General features: G+C 49.2%; 1 protein-coding gene across 1 annotated transcript; it reads left to right on the top strand.

Annotated features, from left to right (window-relative positions):
* The first annotated feature begins 449 nt into the window (after window positions 1-449).
* Window positions 450-7,446, top strand: ITPRIPL2 (ITPRIP like 2). Its single transcript, XM_059038027.2, has one exon. The coding sequence runs from the start codon at window positions 1,192-1,194 to the stop codon at window positions 2,788-2,790; it is 1,599 nt and encodes a 532-aa protein (XP_058894010.1). The 5' UTR covers window positions 450-1,191; the 3' UTR covers window positions 2,791-7,446.
* The last annotated feature ends 12,374 nt before the right edge of the window (window positions 7,447-19,820 follow it).

Here is a 19,820-nt window from a genome sequence, read left to right as displayed (position 1 = left end):
GTGATTAGCACAGTACTGGCACACGGTACGAGCTTTGTAAAGGATGTGATTATTACTTCAAGGCTGAATCCTCCTCATCCAGGTCTCAGACCAACTGTGGGTCTCAGACCCACAGAGAGTCTCAGGCTTCCACAGGGCAGCCCCTACCTTCACACTCTCTCACAGAGTTTTGCTGCTTTCAGAGCATTTTCTGCTGTGGATCCCTTCTCTTTCGGTTTCCTTTTTTCAAAAGGCAGGAAGCTTTATGGAGGGCAGAAACCTTGTCTATTTTGTCAACTGCTATTTCGCCAGCACCTGGTCTCCTGCCTGGCACACAGTAGGTGCTCAGTAGATATTGGTTTGAATGAAGGACAGCGGCACACTGGCAAGGGCAGCTTCCGTTCCAGGGCCTGCCACGCCACCAACACCACGCCACCACGACTTGCTGGGGGGGCGGGGGATGGACGGTTTCGTCGTGCGCTCTTTTCCCCTCCTTTCAACTTCCCAGTGTAACTTTGTGTGAATACAACTGCAGAAGCTCCCTGGACAAGGCTACCGCCCCGCAATCAGAGCCTTCCTGGTTCTGCCTTCGGGGAGGGAGGATAGGGGTGGCCCGCGGGAGGCCAGTTGCCAGCGCGTCCTGAAGTCCCTCCCGCCGCCTCGCGTCGCTTTAAGGCGGAGGCCCGGGAGGGGGCCGACCCCGCCCGCCCGCTTGCCTCGCGGCTCCAGACTTCGGCATTTCCTCCCCGCTAGCTGGCGCGGCCTTACCTCCCCTCGGAAGAGGAAACTCCCGTGGCCGAGTAACGGGAACAAGAGCGGAGGGGAGCAGCGGGGGACTCCGGGGACCCACGGCGCCAGGAGGGCGGCCTGGGGTAGGAGGCGAGCGCAGCGGGACCAGAAGCTGGCCGAAGGCGGCGCGCCGGGGAGCGGGGCGGGGAGGGCCGCCGGGCCGGACGCCGCACGCAGTCGGCACGGGGCGCGGCCGGGAGCCGGAGCGTGCAGGGCGGGCCGCTGCTGGAAGGAGCGCTTGAGCTGGGAGAGGAGGCCGAGCTGGAGGGCTGCTTTCCCCGGCCCTGCGACGGGGTCGCCGCCGCGGAGGCGAAGGAAACCGGGACAGCGGGGCTGCCCGGGCGCTGCGCGCATGCTGGGCCTGGGACGCCGCCGGGGCTCGCGCCCTGGGCTGCTCGGCCGCCGCTGCCCCGGGCGCCCGGCATGTCGGTGCACTACACCCTGAATCTGCGCGTCTTCTGGCCTCTGGTGACTGGCCTGTGCACCGCCCTCGTGTGCCTCTACCATGTCCTGCGGGGAAGCGGGGGCGCCCGGACCGAGCCCTCCGAAGGCGCGGACGGCGGCTTCCCGCTGCTCAAGGTGGCCGTCCTGCTGCTCCTTGGCTACATCCTCCTGCGCTGTCGCCACGCTGTACGGCAGCGCTTCCTGCCGGGGTCTCCCCGCCTGGGGGGCCACTCCGCCTTCTCTCCTAGACACTTGCGAGAGCCCAGCCTCGACATCTTGCTGGAGAGTTACTACGAGCACGAGGTGCGCCTGTCGCCGCACGTGCTGGGCCACAGCAAAGCACACGTGAGCCGGATCGTGGGCGAGCTGGTGCGGGCTGGCCGCGCCCGAGGATCCCCAGGCCCCATCCCCGGGGGAGCGCTGGCCTTGGCCTTCCGCGGAGATTTCATCCAGGTAGGCAGCGCCTACGAGCAGCATAAAATCCGCCGGCCCGACGGCTTCGACGTGCTGGTGCCGCTGCGCCTCCCTCCCCTGGTGGCGCTGGAGCCGCGGAGCCTGGGCGCGGAACCCGCGCTGGCCCCGGCCTTCCACGGCTGCTTCGTGTGCGCACTGAAGGCGCCGCCAGGGGCTTCCGGGGGTCACTGGCTCCGGGACTGCAAAGCCTTCGCCGACGGCTTCTGCGTGGATGTGCGCGGACGGCGCCATCTCTCGGCTACGCTGGTACTGCGCTGGTTTCAGTCGCACCTGCAGCGCTCCCTGGCCACCGTGCGCTACAGCCTGGAGGGGCGTTGTCGGGTCAGCCTGACCCCAGGCGGCCTGGAGCAGCCCCCCACCCTACACGTCCTGCCCTGCCGCACCGATTACGGCTGCTGCCGCCTTTCCATGGCCGTGCGTCTCATCCCTGCCGTCCACTTGGGCGACAGCGTCTTCCTGGTGGCCCCACCACCGCCACCCTCACCCGTCGGGCCTCTGTCGGAGCTCCCGGGAGGCCTGCGCGCCGATGCACTGTGGGGTGTGAACACGGCACGCCAGGAGCAGAAGCTGCTGAGCTGGCTGCAGGAAAGGGCCCCTCCAGGTGCCTGCTACCTCAAGTGCCTGCAGTTGCTTAAAGCTCTGCGAGACCTGGGCGCCCGCGGGCTGGACCCGACGGCCGCCACCCAGTGGGGACGCATCCTATCCTCATACGTGCTCAAGACAGTGCTGCTGGCGGCACTGCTACGCCAGGGGGCTCCCACACAAGGCTGGGACGAGGCGCACCTGGGCGAACGCTTGGAAGAGCTAGTACAGTTCCTCAGGGATTGCCTGCTGCGACGCCGTACACTCTTCCACTGCCTCCTGGGCCCTGGAGGGGCGGCCGCCGAGGTGGGCCCACTGCCCAAGGTACTGCGTGAAGCCACTCCGGTTGACCTCCTGGCCACTTTCGACAGGCAGGCCCGCGAACTCGCGGCGGCGCGGTTGCTGTCCACGTGGCGAAGGCTGCCCCAGCTTCTCCGGGCCTATGGGGGTCCCCGCTACCTTGCCAGGTGTCCCCCACCTCGGAATCAGCGCCCCCAGGGGTTCCCTGAAGATGAACCATAAACCCTGCCAGAGCCCCGACCTGGCCTGGTGCTCCTGAAGCCTCACCCACCAGGTGGGGGTGGGGATGGCAGTGAAGCCAGTTTAAGGCAAGGAAGATGACCAGAAGGTGCTGGAACATTCCGAGGATGACATTTGGTGGCTTCAACATCACTCCCTGGCTCCACAATCCGGATAGCTGTGGCATCTTTTTCATGCCCACCAGAGTGTCCTGGGCAAGCTACAGAAAGACGTTCAACGTCAGCAGCTAAGAGTTGGTCCAAATGTTGGTTTGTGTGGAATGATTCTGTAGAAGGATCCAGCTTTTAGGGAGGTTCAGTAAAGGAAGCAAGAACTAGCTGCAGGGAAAGTTCCCTCTGTGGGTTGTTTAGACAGATCTCTCTGGCCCCCAAATTTAAAGAAGCTAATGTTTTTTGACACAACTACTTGGTAGGTCCTGGGTTCCTGATTGTCTTTTTAAGAATCTGAGTCTTTATCCACAACTGGAATTGTAGTTCTATTCTAGAGGCTCATGTTGTGAAGAACATAGTTTCCACTGTTCAAATTGATATTAATGTATTTTTTAAAGGGTCCCATCACAGATGTTTGACAGGATTATGAAGAATTAAGTCACAGGTGTTGAAAGGCAGTCAAGAGTTGGTTAGTGAAACTTCCAGAGCAAATAGCACTTTATTTTGATCAGTTCTTTCATTTTGTGGTAATTGCTAGTGCCAAGTGTGGCATCTGAAAGGGAGGCCAGTTACATTGACTATTAAGAAATGTGCAGTCTTGAGGAGCAGGCTTGCTCAATATCCCTCTAGGCGCGCACTGGGATGTGCACCGGTGAGCGCCGATTCATCGAGTGCCTGCTGTGAGCCAGGCACAGTGCAGAGTGGCAACAGGATACGTGCTTCAGACCGCACTGGTGAGGGCATAAAACATGTTGGGGCTCGAAAAAGATGTATTGATATTTCACTCTTTGCCTAGCAAGATGTCTCGCCAGGGCTTGCTGCTGGCTGGAGACAGAAACCTTTTTTGGTTTGTTTTTTGTTTTTGCAAACTCCTTTGCATGGAGATTTCTTTCTGAGTTTAATGAGATAATGAAGAGGCAATGCCTGCTTTCAGCCAATGCTCAGTGATCCTCCGTGGTTGGGAAGTTTTGCTCTCATTGCCCAAGCGGCCTTTAAGTGGCCCGAAGCGCACCTTTGAGGAGTGGTTGATTCAGCACAGGTCTTGGCAATGCATTTCACTTAGAGTTCAGTATCTTGGGCTCTGTGCTTGAAGATCAGTTATTTCCCAATCAGCTGACAGAGGAGAAAGACAGCAGAGGAGGGCAAGTTAGGGGGAGATGGAGGGAGACAGCCTTTGTCAGCTGTCTGTTCGTTCTTCTCTTTGGGCATAAATATCACCAGGTTGGGTGTATTTTGCAGCTAGCGCGTTCTGAAATCCCTCCCTGTCCTCCCAAATTTCTAACAGCTCTCAGTTGCATCAGTCGACATAAAACTCAGTTGAAGTTTAGAATGGTCCATCATCTGCTGAATGGAAAATGCAGGCAGTCCCAGTGATATACTTTGGGATTATTTTAGCTTTGGGATTTTTTTTTTTTAACAGAGACTCTTAAAGGTAAAACTTGGAAGACAGAAGTAGCCACCTGAATTGGGCCATTGTTTAATTTCTGAGCTATTTTGAGGGAACTCTTTAAACTTTCTTTAGGGGACCTACTTGGCCACTGTGGGGAAATCGTTGTGAATAAATGATTTATAGGGACTCCTTGTCATCAGGGCTGCAGAGATTTCTTATATCCTTTGCAACCTTGGGCTGTAAGAGAAACAGTTGCAAATGTTGTGCTGTTTCTTTGAGGTTGTTTGGGGACATTTCCCCTTGACACAAAGTCATTCCTAGTTTTTGAGGTCAGTGTTAGGTCAAAAGGTACTGCATTTAGCACAGGAATCAGTCTACCAACTTCCTGCGAAGATATAAACTGCACAGTGTTTTTTAAAATTATTTTTAAAATAAATTCCAAGAGTAGGTAGATCTTTATATAAATATATATTTATAACGTTTCCATACTCAGCTACAATTTCCCCTGTAGTTGGAGTGGGGGAAAGCGAGGCTATTAGAGGGATTATAAAGCTTTAAAAGCTGAATTTTCCAAATATTTCTAGCTGAGTTGATAGGTTCCTCTTTTATCTGAATAGCATTTTGAAGTTTGAACCTGGTAACATACAGTTCTTGTAGTTTCTTTGTGGGTTTTGTTTTTTCTTTTTTCAGGTTAATTACCCAAAGCCTCATCCATCCTCAAGATTTTTAAATTTTATTTTTTTTAATTAATGGGGCATTGTGTTTGTGAATTTTTAAAATATTAATGTTTTATTTAAATGCCATGCTGAGCAATTGTTCTCTGTACATGGTAACCAAAAACTTAGAGATTTCGATCAATTTTGATCAATGGTTAGTAATCCAAAACATGTACTGTGTACAAATAAAATAATATGGCATAGTAGTCAGGTGTGATGGTTGCCCAAGGCACTTAAATTAAGCTCAATTCTGTATTTTATTAGGGCTCCATCATGTCCTTGATCTGAAATATATACATTTTTGGTGTATACTTGGTACTAGAGATTCATATATGCAAATATTCTCATACAAGAAAGCTCAGAATTGCTCGTGCTTTTAAAAAGAGATTAACTGTCCAGCCAGCGTCAGAAGAAAGTGTTGGGGGAGATGACTCAGCCATTTTGCCTAAGACACCCTTCAGTAACTCCCACTGACCAGTCTTGGGAGTCATCCCAGAATGCTCGCGGGCTGAGAGAAGGAGACTGTTTTTTTGCAAAATGAAACTGAAGCTAAAAGGGAAAATGTGAGCAAACCAAGAGCAATCCGAAGATTTCAGGAAGGAGGACTTAAGACGGACGTGAAACGAAGAGCTGGGCGGAAGTGGAGATGGGTTGGAAATCATATGAGGGTGCGAGAGAGGTCTGGGTTAGGAAACACATTTTCTAGATATGTGCTACTTCAAACCAGGGGTCGCAAACTCAGCAGCCTGCCGAGGCAAGGTAGGGAGGTAAATAAGAGAAGGGGTGGGTGGTGATGGGGGCTGTGCCCTCTTCAGGGGCCACATTGCTCAGCTCCATGTGGGGAAAAGGGTAGGGTGGGGCTGGAAATAGAAAAAAAAGAAAAAAAAAATGAAACTTTCTGATTTTTAAACAACATAATTTAAAAATATCCAAAACACAAGTGGGCCAGAAAACACATTTGGTTGAGCCTGGGGGCCACCGGTTTGCGACCCCTGCCTTAGACGGTAACCCCTCAAGTATGTATAAGGTTATATTTATTGTTATGGATATGATGTTGTTATACATGGTAGAGGGGCATGATATTTCAAGTCTTCTTTATCGCTCAGAGCTAAGCTTTATTGTAGAAACAAACCCCCCAAATTAACACGGCCACAGATAACACTTAACTCACAATTCCCGGAAGGATTCTCCACCCTGGACCCGTAGGAGTCCGATGGGACATCAGATCGCTAGGGGCCAGCTCTTGGCATTTCCTTCCTGGTGAGTTGGGGCCAAACTCCTTGGCTCTGTCGGAGTCTGCAGGTGAGTAATCAGGAAGGATTGCAGAATAACTTGTTTTCTTCTTTATTTGTATTTTATTCTTATTTTTAAATTGATTATTTTTTTTTAGTAGTTTCCTAGCCTTTGCAATGATGGTTGGTGGCCGTGAACACCAGCGAAGCAGTGCTGGGTCTCCCAGCCAAGCTTCTTAGGCTTGTTCCCAGCGCCAGCGCCAAGAGCACTGTTCTCATCATATGTTTCTATGCCTTTCTGACTCCGTGGCTCCCACCAAAACTGACATCCTAGCCTTCTGAAGGAATGAAATTAATAGCCTTCCAAAGTGTCTCCTTTAACCTCATGGAGTAAGGCACCTTTTCCGTAAAATGTGGCTTTTGACCGTGACGATGACTTATCGTATCCACGTGGAGAAAGGTTATTACCTCCTTCCCCAGTGGTGGGAAAAATGAACCTGGTGAACATTCCCAGTATCCCTTGGGAGGGAAAAAAGTTCAGTGTTATCATTGTGGCATTTGTTAGTTTTTATAAAAAATTGCCTGTCTGTTTCTTAGACACTACTGTTTATTTTTTCTATACCTACATAGCACATGATTTGGTGGAGATGAAGCAAGTATAAGCTGGGAGAGGACGAAGATGTATGTGATCATCCGTACAGAGAGAGCAGACTAAAACATGCAGCTAAATTATATGTAATCTCGTTTTTGAAGTATCAGATATTCAGGAATATTTTTAGCACCCTTTGCTTAAAAAAAAAAAAAGCCTTGATTCAGTCACTTGACTTTAAAACATTCCTCTCATTTTACTGTTATTTTTAGTGTGGATTTTGACCCCAAACTGTGTATTATGATGCAGTCTATCGGCTGTGGTCATAGTGTATGTTTTGTTCCAATAACAGACCAAAGAGGTAATCAAATATGGTTCAGCTGCTACAGTTGTGTGATTAAAAGGTGTTCTAATCACACCAGATTTCCATGGCCCAAATAGTCAAGGCCGGCCATTTGTTTTCTATTTCAGGTTGGAGTAAATTTGCACTTTTAATCATATGGGTCATTTGGGGACCTTGTTCTTTCATACTTTGCTTTATTAATAAAGGAACTTGTAGAAACCTGTGGACTGAACATCAGATTTGGGGAGGGTTGCCGTCTTCCTGGAGGGTAGCCTGTGGCTACACTGGCTTGTGATTCCTTACACAGGCCCACCTGCTTTCAGTGAGTGGGTGTATGGGACTTTTTTCCACACAGCAAAGCTGGGATCATTATACAGAATTGGCACCGTACACAGGTGGGAAAGGGTGCCAGTTCATGGCTCTGTAGGCACCCTGGAGGCCTGCCTTCAAGTCTTTTTCTGACCGAGAACCTTCTGGCCCTGTCCCTCCTCTGTCACCCACCTCTACCCCCTCCACCCTCGGCTCTCACACACCAGCCCAAACACAACTCAAGTCTTGGCCTGTGGCTAATTTATAGCTCAAGAATTTTGCCCAGAAATCTCTTAGGACCCCCAGGTCCTCTCCAAATGGTAAACATTTGCTAATACGAAAACCCACCAGGCTTCATGAGAGATGGAATCTTGGAGGCCACGTAGGACTCTTCAAAGCCTTGGAGCCAGGTGGAAGTTTGGGGAGACCTGCAGCCACTGGCTGGTTAAACTGCTTGTGGAGGACACTCTCCCAGGGGAAAGGTGTGGCGGGCTATGTTTTGTTTAGTTTTCAACAATTAGTTCTTGAGTGGCTACTGTCCCCAGGCGTTGAGGACACACACAGGCAACCGAGACACATACGGCCTCTCTCATGAGCTCACAAACTGCTGTGAGAGGGCAGGCAGTTAAAGAAGTCATTTCTGTGCAGTGTGGTGGGTGCTAGGTGGGGAAAGGGTCTGGAAGCGCAGAAGAGGGGCACCTCGTGCAATCGGGGGTTTCAGGGAGGGCTGCTCGGAAGAAGTGACGTCGCAATTGAGATCCAGAGATAGATAGGAGTTTGCTGAGTGAAGGGAGCTGGGCTCGAGAGGAATGCATCGGACACAGAGGTGACAGGAAAAGTCAGTTTGGCTGGAAAGTGGGGGTGGGTGGGAGCGGGGAGGCTCCGGGGGCAAAGGATGAGGTGGGAGAGGTAGGAAGGCACCAGGGCACAGGGGTTCTGGAAGCCAGAGCTGCTCAAACTGGAATGTGCAAAGCACTTGGGCGTCTCGTCCGAACGCAAGTTCTGATTCCGCAGGTCTGGATGTGACCTGAGAGCCCGCCTTCCTAATAGATGATGGCAATGCCGCTGATGCAGGGGCCACTTTTTGATCACAAGTTTGTAAACCACACTGAAAGTCTGGACTGGTCCCCAAGATACTGGCAGTCTACCTTAGGCAGGAATGACAAGGTCACATTTGAATTTGGCCCACTCTGGCTGCAAGGTGGAGAATGGGTTAAGCCGGGGGTGGCAATTCATCTATTTTTGTAAATAAAGTTTTATGGGAACACAGCCACACACATTCATTTACATACTGCTCTGGCTGCTTTCTCTCCATCAGCAGGGCTGAGTAATCGCAACACAACACTGAAAAGAATTACTATCTGGCCTTTTACGGAAAAGTTGGCTGCACTTAATCAGACTGGAAGTCATCAGATGCTGCAGTGGTCCAGGCCCGGGCAGGGGAGTGGGGACAGAGACACAAGTTACTCTGGAGACAGACCAGTGTCATGTTAGGGCCAGCACTTTAACACCAAGAGGCTTGTCTTCAAATCTTGCATCCTGCTCTTCTCATCTGCGTGTCTCTCTGCAAGTTACCCAGTCCTGTCTGGACCTCAATTCCCTCATCTGTAAAATGGGGTTAATAACAGGACCTCCCTCATAGGGGTGAAAGGGAGCAAGTTGATCGTGCCTGCAAAGGACTTGCCGCACATTAGCCACTCAGTGTGCCTCAGTGTGGAAGCAAATATTGGGGTGGAATTTTCATTTAGTCAGTGTCTCCAACCTCTTCCTCTGCTCCCTTTGGGCTCATTTTTCCTCCTCTGCAGGGTGCGTTTCCCTTTTGTCCACCCAACCATCTCTCTGCTACCCAGATTTTGTTTATCTTGCTTTTTTTTTTTTTTTTTTTTTTGTGGTACGTGGGCCTCACTGCTGTGGCCTCTCCCGTTGCGGAGCACAGGCTCCGGACGCGCAGGCTCAGCGGCCATGGCTCACAGCCGCTCCGCGACATGTGGGATCTTCCCAGACCGGGGCACGAACCCGTGTCCCCTGCATCGGCAGGCGGACTCTCAACCACTGCGCCACCAGGGAAGCCCTATCTTGCTTCTTGATGCCCATGGTGTTCGTCTCTAGGAACAGCTCTTACTCTGGGTACCATGTAGCCTGCTTACAAAAGTAGCCCCGGTTCTCCAAGGCTTCCTATACCTCTGGCCCGGCGAAGTGACTTTGCAGTCTCTCCCGTCACGAAGGAAGCCTTTTTACCTACACGTTGAAATTGGAATGGCTTTGTGACTTTCTTTAGTCAGTAGAATGTGGCGACAGGGGTATTGTGCTAGCTCCCAGCCTAGAGGAGCTAGACAGGCCTAGAGGCTTGTCTGCCTCTGATTTTTCTCTTGGGAGCCTGCTAACCCCACGTGAACGACTGGCCTTGCTGGAGGATGAGGGACCACATGATCCTGTCGCTAGAGCTGACAGCCGTCTTCGAGTCATGGCGGAGACCATCCCAGACCAGCTCCATTTCCCCTTCTTCCCCACAACTGACCAGACAACAGAATGATTGAAACACTTGAGCGAGCCTGGCCAAGAGCAGCCGAGCCTGGCCCAGGTCAGCAGAACCACCCAGCTGGCCCATAGACTCCAAGCAAAAATGAACACATTGTTTTAAGCCACTGAGTTAGTGGTAGTTTGTAGCTCAGCTGTAGCTAAATGATTTGGAAACTTAAAAAAAAAAAAAAAGATGGGCTGCCAGTGGAGTAAATACAGGCAGTCTCGACTTCTGTGCATTTGACTTTCAGACTGCCAGACTTTGATACAAACCACCTTTCCTAGTGAATCCAGGTTTCCCTCGTCTGCCGAAGCACAGTGTTGGCTGAGTTGTGGCAGTGTTGCCATCTTTTTGGAGGCGTGTTTACACGGCTGTTTGACTGTGTTCCTGCATTTGCCCTTATCTCATAAAAGCAAATGGAAGCTGGAAAATGAAAGTGCTGATTCAGGTGACAACATGCCATAGGTCTCAAAGGTAATACAATTGAGACACTGATTCAGTATCTCCTCTTGGCTAAGCTTCAGCTTCAGTCGGGTACTGGCTGGTGTTAAGCTGGTGGGTGGTGTGTTCAACTATAAAGGAAAAGAACAACAACAGTGATAAAGGGCATGTGGGAAACTGTATCACTTAGGAAGACATTTGGCCACAACTTATGAAAACCTAATCTATAGTGACAAATTATTTTTTCTCATCATCCAGCAGCCTGGAGGTAGGCATCCAGCAGTTTAGGGATGAATCAGGGATCCAGGCATCTCTTTGCTCTGTCATTCTGGGTATTTTCACTTTTATCTTCATGCTTGTCCTATCAAGATCCCACAATGGCTACTACAGCCATGGAGAAGAGAAACTGGATTAAAGAATGCAGTAGACTTCCCTTACATCTCATTGGCCAGAATGGTGTCATATGACCACTCCTAGCTGCAAGGGAAGCTGGAAAGAGAGCCTGGCACATGGCACACAGCAGCCCTGAGCAAAATATGAAAAAAGAATGGGTATTAGTGGGTAAATAAGATTCTGCCACAGAAATGCTAGAAACAAATAGCAGAAGATTGTGTCACTGAAGTGAGAAGTAATTGGGGAATTTATAATTCCGTAATTATATAATTTATACCCATCCTGGGTCCTAGCATATAGTAAATGCTCCATAAATGTTAGGATTGAAGTCCCAACTCTACCATTCCCTGGCTGTAATCTTTTAGGCAAGTCCGTTAAGTTTTCTGGACATCAATTTCCTAATTTGCAAAATGGGGTTGATAATCCCTCCTTTTATAGGCTTATTGGGAGAATCAAAGAGTAATGCACGTGGGACTGAGAAGCACTACCAAACGTTAGTTGCCATATCTTAGGAGTGGTGCCCCAGCATATTTGGAACAATAGGAAGGTGAATCCATATCTTAAGGGGTAGGGGTCACCCTCAGGCACTCTGCTCAGAGCCTGCCCATCACCAAACTTCTGCATTGGTGGTTCATTGGTAGAATTCTCGCCATCCCATCACCAAACTTCCTCTCCCACAGGACTGTGAGTGAGTTTGCACTTATGAATATTTGTTGTACATGTTCCCAGAAGGGAGGACATCCAATGAGAGAACCGACCACCCTTATATCTCTTTTCTTTCTTCTGAATTGTGTCATCTTCTAAGACTTCTCCCCATTTCATTTCTCAAATGAAATTCGAGTCCTGGTTGAAAGCTCAGGCTAGTGGTTCGGAGTCCTGGCCCTGGCTCTACAGGGGGCTTTGTAAATTTATCCACGCTCAGGACTCTACCCTGGCCCAGTGATGTCAGAAACTCTCCAGGTGCAGCCCAGGCATGGATACAGCTCTGTGGATGATTCTAGAATGCAGTCAGTGTTGTGAACCACTGACTTAGGTCAGATGGCCTCTCTGGAACCTTTCAGCCGAGAAACTAGGATCTCCCCACCAGGTGCTATGGAACCACCAGCTGGTGTGTGTAAGGTTTGCTTTGTGACAGAGACAGGCAGCTGAAGGGTTGGCGGCGGTGGTGTAGGAATAAAACCCTAGGACGGAACTCTTCAGCTGGGACATACAAGGCAAAATATTGCTAAGCAGGCAAAGGATTTAATCCCACTAGCAGTTCCCTTTTTCTACAACCACAGGGATATGAAAACATTTTTTTTTAATTTTGAATTTAAAAAAAAGTCATCAGAGTCACCTTGAAACTTCTCAGCAAAGAAAAGCCTCTATAATAGAAGTGATAGTTCCCTCATTCTTTTTGTCATCTAGCCTGGAGAGGACATACATCATATACAGCCTAAGTTCACAGAATGCTGGCTCTTTTCATGAATATTCAGTGGTTTCTCCCATGCTTTGTCTCAGTGTCTCCCCTCCCCCCACTGCCATATTAGACGCAGTGACTTTAAGCCAGCACTTAAGAAAAATTACAGTCCATCAAGTCACCTTCCAATGAAACCAGGAAAATAAATACCTGGAGTCCCACTGTGTGCCAGACTCAAACTAAGAGCTTTTAAGGACCTTAGGTCATCAAAAGATTTTTATCTTTATTGTTTATTTAATCATTGGTCTCCTTGAATTAGGAGCTAAGCCTCTGATGGGCGGCTGTCGATCCTTATCAAAGTGAAACCATTAAAATATATTTCAACCATGGAGAAAAATGCTTTTGACATTTGGAGATGGGGGACCCTCAGGGTCTTGCATGGCAAGAAACTGCACAGAAAACACTGCTCCATATCTTAAGCAAAGGATTTGTGACGATTGGTTATTTTTCCTCTGATAAATACCTGATTTTCAAAAAATAGTCTAATTAGTAGGAATCTCCACTTTCCAAGCCTTCAAAATGCATTTGGTAGTCCTCACACCAAGACCTGTGAGACCTGTGAGTGACCAGCCAAGAAGTCTGAGCCCTTCCTACATGTGGCAGAGACTCTTCGGCTGCTTGCAGAGTATCCCCGAGGAACCCAATATCTCCCAGCGCCCCTGCAGTTTGATAGGGCTGACTGACTGGTTCTGACCAGTACACAGGGAGCAGAAGGGACTGGTCATGATCCTGAAGAGGTAATAAAGGCCACACACGAAGATGCCAGGAACACAAGATGGAACCGAGAACAACTGCCCTTGCCAGTCACCTGATTCACACTGGCCTTTGATTGAGTTAGAAATCCACCTTTGTGATGTTAGGCCTCTGAAACGAACTGTCGGTGTTCTTTGATTCAGCAGCATAGCCCAGCCTAACCTAACTAATACAAGAGGCTGCTGAAGAGGGCTCCTATCCTAACCCCGTTTGGGAAGACCCCATTGGAAGCCTCTCAAATTCATGTGTTGATTAAAAATGAGGAGCTGTTCTTCCCTAGAGCCCCAGAAAGTTCCAGATTATGAAGTTTTCCATCTCCATTCACACTCATTCAGCAACTAATCATTGAGTGCTAACTGTGTGCCAGGCCCTGTGCTGGCCCTGGGGCCAGAGTGGTTAGCAAAACAGACACCATCTCATTTGGCTGCAGCTTTCAATCTGCTGGAGGAGACAGACGCTTAAGCCTGCCAATGAGTGCTGAATAACAAGTAGAGGTAGAAGCTTTGAAGGAAAGAAACAGGTTTCTATGACACTGTAAATCCAAAGGAGTTCAAGGCAGCCCCCGGGGTGGATAGGGAAGACTTCCTGGAAATCTTGGAGCCCAGCACAGGAACCCATGGGGTCTGTCTCAGAGTGTCACCTTGCAGAGCATTTACTGCGTGAAAGCTCCTTACCAAAGGCTTGATGCATAGTATCTTCATTTGATTGTTGTAACAGTCCTAGGAGGTGGTGCTAATATCATCCCCATTATACAGGTGAGGAAACTGAGGCTCAGCAAGATGAGGCTGAATGCCCAATGCCACTCAGTAAGCAAGTGCGGACAGGGATTTGAACCCACGTCTACTGGCTCTCAAGCTAACACTTGATGCATTTCTGGCCCTTGCAAACTGAGCCAAGGAGGTGAGTCATGCAGGAAGTAGCCCCTCTGGAGTCCCACAGTGGGAGATCAAAATGAAACCAGCAGGCAGATGTTTACAGGTTGCCTGGAAAAGCCACCCCCCCACCCCCACCCCCCCAACCCGCCACCCCCCCAACCCGCCACCCCCCCCACACACAGGAGCCTCCCCCCAAGTCCCTCCTTAAAAGCTCTAGAGTTCCTTTTTCATTTTTATGGCCTCCCCTCCCCCTCCAACCAGAGAACTGACTTCACCGTCCTTCCAGCAGACAGGAAGGCGGGGGTGGCGCCCTACAGTAGCCCAGATGCAAACGATGGGACAGGCCAACTCTCTCTTCTCTTGATTTTCTCCAATGCTTTGCTTTCTCCTCAGAATAGAAGCAGGAACCCCGGGCGGAGGTGCTTTGAAACGTCGGCTGGTACGGGCTAGTTGCTGTGTTTTTACAGAAGGACTAAACAGATTCCACACACATTTCCACTCATCCAGTCACATGCAGACATGGGTGTACACGATACACTCACAGACATACACACTCTTGAACTCACACACGTGCACCCATAGCTAACACGTCTATAGCATGTACTGTGTCCCAGGCAGTTTTCTAGGTCTGGGCCAACAACTGCCTGTGGGCCAAATCCAGCGGCTGCCTGTTTGTGTAAATAAAGTTTTATTGGAACACAGTCACCCTCATCATTAATGCACTGTCTTAGCTGCTTTTGCACCACAAAGGCAGCACTAAGTAGTTTCAACCGTGACCATATGGCCCCCAAACCTAAAGTATTTACTATCTGGCCCTTCACAGGAAAAGTTTGCTGACCCCATGTTCTAAGCGCTTAAAAACTCTATATAGTATCAGTTATCTATTGCTGCATAAACCACCCTAAAATTTAGTGGCTTAAAAATAACCACCACCATTATTATCTCTCATGAGTCTGTGTGTTAATGAGCTCTGCTGGCAGTTCTGCTGTGGAACTGAACTTGGGTCCACAGCACAGCAAAGCCTGATACCGGCTTGCGGTGAAGGAAAGTGCAGTGTTTATTGCAGGGCAGTGAGCAAGGAGAATGGGCAGCTTGTGCTCAAAGACCCAAACTCCCTGACAGCTTTTAGGTGAGGGTTTTTAAAGACAACATTAGGGGTGAGGGTTGCAGGTTGTGTGATCAGCTTGTGGACTTTCTCCTGATTGGTTGGTAGGGAGGTAACAGGGGGGTGTTTCAGGAATCTCAATCATCAGCCTTCTGGTTCCAACCAGTCTGCGGTCCACAGGCTCGTGGTCAGCATGTAGTCACCATCTTCTACCCGGTTGGTGGGGGGTATCTTAGTTTTTGCAGAACAACTCAAAGATATGCATCAGATTGTTATCTATACCCCTTCAGGAGAAAACTAGGAGTCCTGTGACCTTATTGTTCTCACTTCTCTGGTCATTAACTGTTGAGCCTACTCTTTGGGACTCAGGGAAGGCCTAGGAAATTAAAGCTTTTTCTACAAACAAGAAGTGGGGATGTGGAGGGGCTTGTACTCAGGAGGGCCCCGAGGGTCCTTCTCAGTTTCAGTTCTGCTCCTTGTGATGCCAACTGGGACCACAGGCCTGTCCAGGAGGGCTCACTCCCGTAGTGGGCAGTTGGTGGTCCTGTGGGCTATGAGCTTAGCTGGTGCTGGACTGGTGTGCCTCAGTTTCCCTCCATGTGGCCTCACCATTTGGCTCTAGCTTCTCATGGCTCGGCCACTGGACTCTTCCAGGGGAGGTGTTCCACGCGTGCAAATGCAGAACTGCAGGTCTCGTAAGGCCCAGATTCTATTGGTCCGAACAAACCACAGGTCCAGCGCAGGTTAAAGAGGAAGTGACATGGACTCCACCTATCAATGGCAGGGTTATAAGAGTTTGTGACCACTTTTAACCTACCACGGTAAGTACTTGTCTTCATTTTAGACATAGGGAAACTGAGACACAGAAAGGTTAAACAACTTGCCCACCAGCACCTAGTTCAACCTCATGTACACACCCTCATACACACTCACTCACACAAATATGCCTGTGCATTCATAGTCACACATTACCATTATACATATATATCCATCACATATGTCCACAATTCACATATATACATACACTTACGTCCTCACATAGACAACAAAATCCTCCTGCAAATTCATATATACACACATTCATGTTCGCACACAGGCATTCACACATACACACTCCACTGCATACACACACTCCTGGCATATACGCCCTCACAGACAACCCCCCCCTCAGATATGTAATCACACCTATTCACATGCATGTATACACATATGCCCACACTGTTTCCTCCCTCTCCACTGACCATAGTAATTTCCACCAGTGGCTCAGAAGACCTTTTCCTCCTCTCTTTTGCACAGGGTATTGTTCTAATGCCAGAAAACCCTGCTGCCTTAGCACCATTGTGCAAAATCTCTCTCTACCACAGCAAGGCCTATGGGTCCAGGACCCTGGATCCCCAGCCCCACTTGGAATGTCCATAGGACTTGAGACCCAGGCACCTCAAGCTGATGTTGATGTGGAGGAAATCACTGAGACACAGGAAGGATAAGTATATTGCCCAGTGTCACACAGCAGAAGCCATCCCCCTGCAGCACGCCCTGATCTCCCAGCATGCAGCTGGGTCAGGCACTGGGTGCTCAGTGGTACCTGATGAATGAATGAGTTGGAAGCACTTCTTCAGTCTTGATTTAAAAAAAACAAAAAAAACACTTCATTCTTTTAGAGGCACTTATAGATCCACAATGAAATTGACTGGAAGGTATAGAGATTCCCATGTACCCACTGTCCCCACTCCCTCATTATCAACATCCCTCACCAGATGGTACATTTGTTACAACTGATGGACTTACACTGACACATCGTTATCACCCAAAGTTTACATCAGGGTTCACTCTTGGGTTGTACATTCTTTGGATTAGGACAAATGTCTAATGACATGTACCCACTGTCCTAGTATCATACAGAGTATGTCCACTGCCCTAAAAGTCCTCTGTGCTACACCTTTTCATCACTCTCCCCTCCCCCCAACCCCTGATCTTTTTATTGTCTCCATAGTTTTGCCTTTTCCAGAATGTCATATAGTTGGAATCATATAGTATGTAACCTTTTTTCCGATTGGCTTCTTTTACTTAATAACATGCATTTAAGGTTCCTCCATGTCTTTTCATGTCTTGATAGCTCATTTCTTTTTAGTGCTGAAAAATATTCTGTCATCTGGATGTACCACAGTTCATTCAACGACTGCAGGTCATCTTTGTTGCTTTAGAATTGATTTTTATTTGTGGCTGTAAAGAGCAGGTAGAACAGAAATGCTCTTCAAAGCTTATAAGTCAGATGCCAAGGATATTTTAGAGACACCCCAGGTGTAGAGAAGAAATGTCCCCCTTTCCTCCTTCATCTGGTCACTCACTGTATCTATCTTCAGTCCTAGCCAGACATTACAGCCACCTGTGGAGATTAAAAAATATAGCAACTCCTGAGTCCCACCCTCAGAGACTATGAGTCGATTGTTGTGGGCTGGGCCTGAGTATCTGGATTTTGTTAAAGCTCCCCAGGTAATTGCAGTGTAAGCTTGAGAACTATGGGTCCACTGGACTCTGCTGTAGGTAGACAATTGTTCTGGTGGCTCTAGAGTAGGAGTTGAAGGTTGCCTGTTGGAAGTTTAAAACAAGTGGCTCGGGCTTCCCTGGTGGCGCAGTGGTTGAGAGTCCACCTGCCGATGCAGGGGACACGGGTTCGTGCCCCGGTCCGTGAAGATCTCACATGCCGCGGAGAGGCTGGTCCCGTGAGCCATGGCTGCTGGGCCTGCATGTCTGGAGCCTGTGCTCTGCAACGGGAGAGGCCACAGCAGTGAGAGGCCTTCGTACCGCAACAAACAAACAAACAATCAAAACACACAAAAACTCAAGTGGCTCTGGTCTGATAGTGCAGCACTGCTTGTTATGTTTATTTCACCTGAATGTGAGGGTCCAGGCGGGACACGCTCTCTTCATCTGTCTGCTCTCAAACACCATCTCCTACTGCCCATTGCGGGCAACTTCAGACATTTAGGTACTGGCTTGATACCTGGAGACATTTGGTTTTGCCGCCAGTGGGACCTGGCTTTGGCCAAGGTAACCAACACATCTCAGTTTGCCCGGGGCTTTCAAAGTTTTAGCACTGAAAGTCCCATGTCCCTGGAACACCCTCGGTCCTGGGCAAACTGGACAGTTATTTACCCTACTTTGGTCCTTCTTACGAGAAAGTAAAGACAGACCCATAAATCCATCTAAAACACCCGTTCTCAATCTTAGCTGCACTTTGAAATCGCCTGGGGAGTGTTAATAAATACTATTGCCTGGCCTCCAGTATTATACTCCATCATACCCCCAAGTTACTATTACACCCTCGGAGATTCTGATGTCATTGATACAGAAACAGCCAGGAAACAGGATTTTTTAAAGTTCCCCATATGATTCAAATGTGAAGGCAGGGGCAAAGAGCCCTCGGCAAGGTAAGTGAGAATCAGCTCAGAGAGGGACCACTCCGGGAGGTGACATTGGACTGAATTCAGACTTGAGGGAAAGACATGCCAGGCAGAAGATGCAATGTGGTTTGACTTCAGAACCTTGGGGAAGTCCCTTTGCCTCTCTGAATCTCATTTTCCTCACCTGTAAAATGGGAACCTCTCTCTCAACCAAGCATGCAAGCATGGTATTTGGCACAGAACATAATTAAGACTCATGAATAATGACAGAAGGGTCATTAATCGGTACTCATTAGGTGCTTGGCTCTGTGCTAAATAATCCTCAGCCTATGACCCCTCCGAGCCTAAGAGAGCAGCCTGAAGTTGAAGGAACCAGAGAGAGACTCCCGGTCTGTTAGGCTATTTTCACAGAGAGCCAGGCCAAGCAGCAAGTGACCCAGATAGGCCGGAAACTGACCCTGGGAATCTAGAAAAGTGCAAACTGGCCCTGGATTGTTTTTTTCAAAATGAAAATAGCTTTCTTGTTTGTTTTTGATCATAGAAATAATGTATGCTCGCTGTAAAAATTTCCAATAACACAGAAGCATGTGAGAAAGAAGTAAAGACCTTTGGACATCCTTGTGAGCGACCCGGAGTGGGAGAGAAGGGCTGCCCTCCGAAGGCCCCTCCCCCCAGCCTTGCCATCCCTTCGGACAAAAACATCAGTTCCCATGACATCATCTCCTGCCTTGAGGCCAAGGTATCGGGGACAATGGCAGGATGTGGACTTCCAATTTAGAATTCTGACCTCAGCTGAGTTGGAAAGGGTTTGGCCTGGAGCTGGGACTTGCCTCTGATCAAGGCCTCAGTTTTCTCAGTGGCAAGTCTGGGTTACCAACTGAACCTTCTTCTCAGGCTCTTTGGGAAGTGGGAGGAATAGATGAGTTACTAGATGTAAAGTCCTTACATTCACAAGCCTCAGTGGTGAGAGTCTCTGGTATTGTACTATCACCATCATCACCATCACCATCACCATCATCACCATCAATATGGGAAAGAATTTGACTTTTTCGTGGATAATCCCAAATCAGAAGAAGAGAAAGCAGGAGAATAGCTCAGAGTCTAGCAGGAGTTTCTGGGATGTGACTACTTTTCTTTTTGGCCCCAGGATAGTTTCCCGTGTTTACTTATTCTCTCTCTTTAAAAGTGTTAGCAGCTCATTTCATCTGAAAAGGATGGAGCTGCCTTTGATCTCTTCAATCAGCTCACAGCTTTGCCCTTCCCAAAGGCAAGAGCCACCCTTGGCTTCCTGCCACAAGGCGGTGGGATCTAATCTGTCATCACTCCTCCGTTG

The sequence above is a fragment of the Kogia breviceps genome, chromosome 14 (assembly GCF_026419965.1).
Source record: "Kogia breviceps isolate mKogBre1 chromosome 14, mKogBre1 haplotype 1, whole genome shotgun sequence".
NCBI classification, from domain to species: domain Eukaryota; kingdom Metazoa; phylum Chordata; class Mammalia; order Artiodactyla; family Physeteridae; genus Kogia; species Kogia breviceps.
This window is presented reverse-complemented; position numbering and strand designations above follow the sequence as displayed.

Coding starts and splice junctions, on each gene's coding strand:
- ITPRIPL2 (XM_059038027.2), top strand. CDS start 1,192: ATGTCGGTGCACTACACCCTGAATCTGCGCGTCTTCTGGCCTCTGGTG.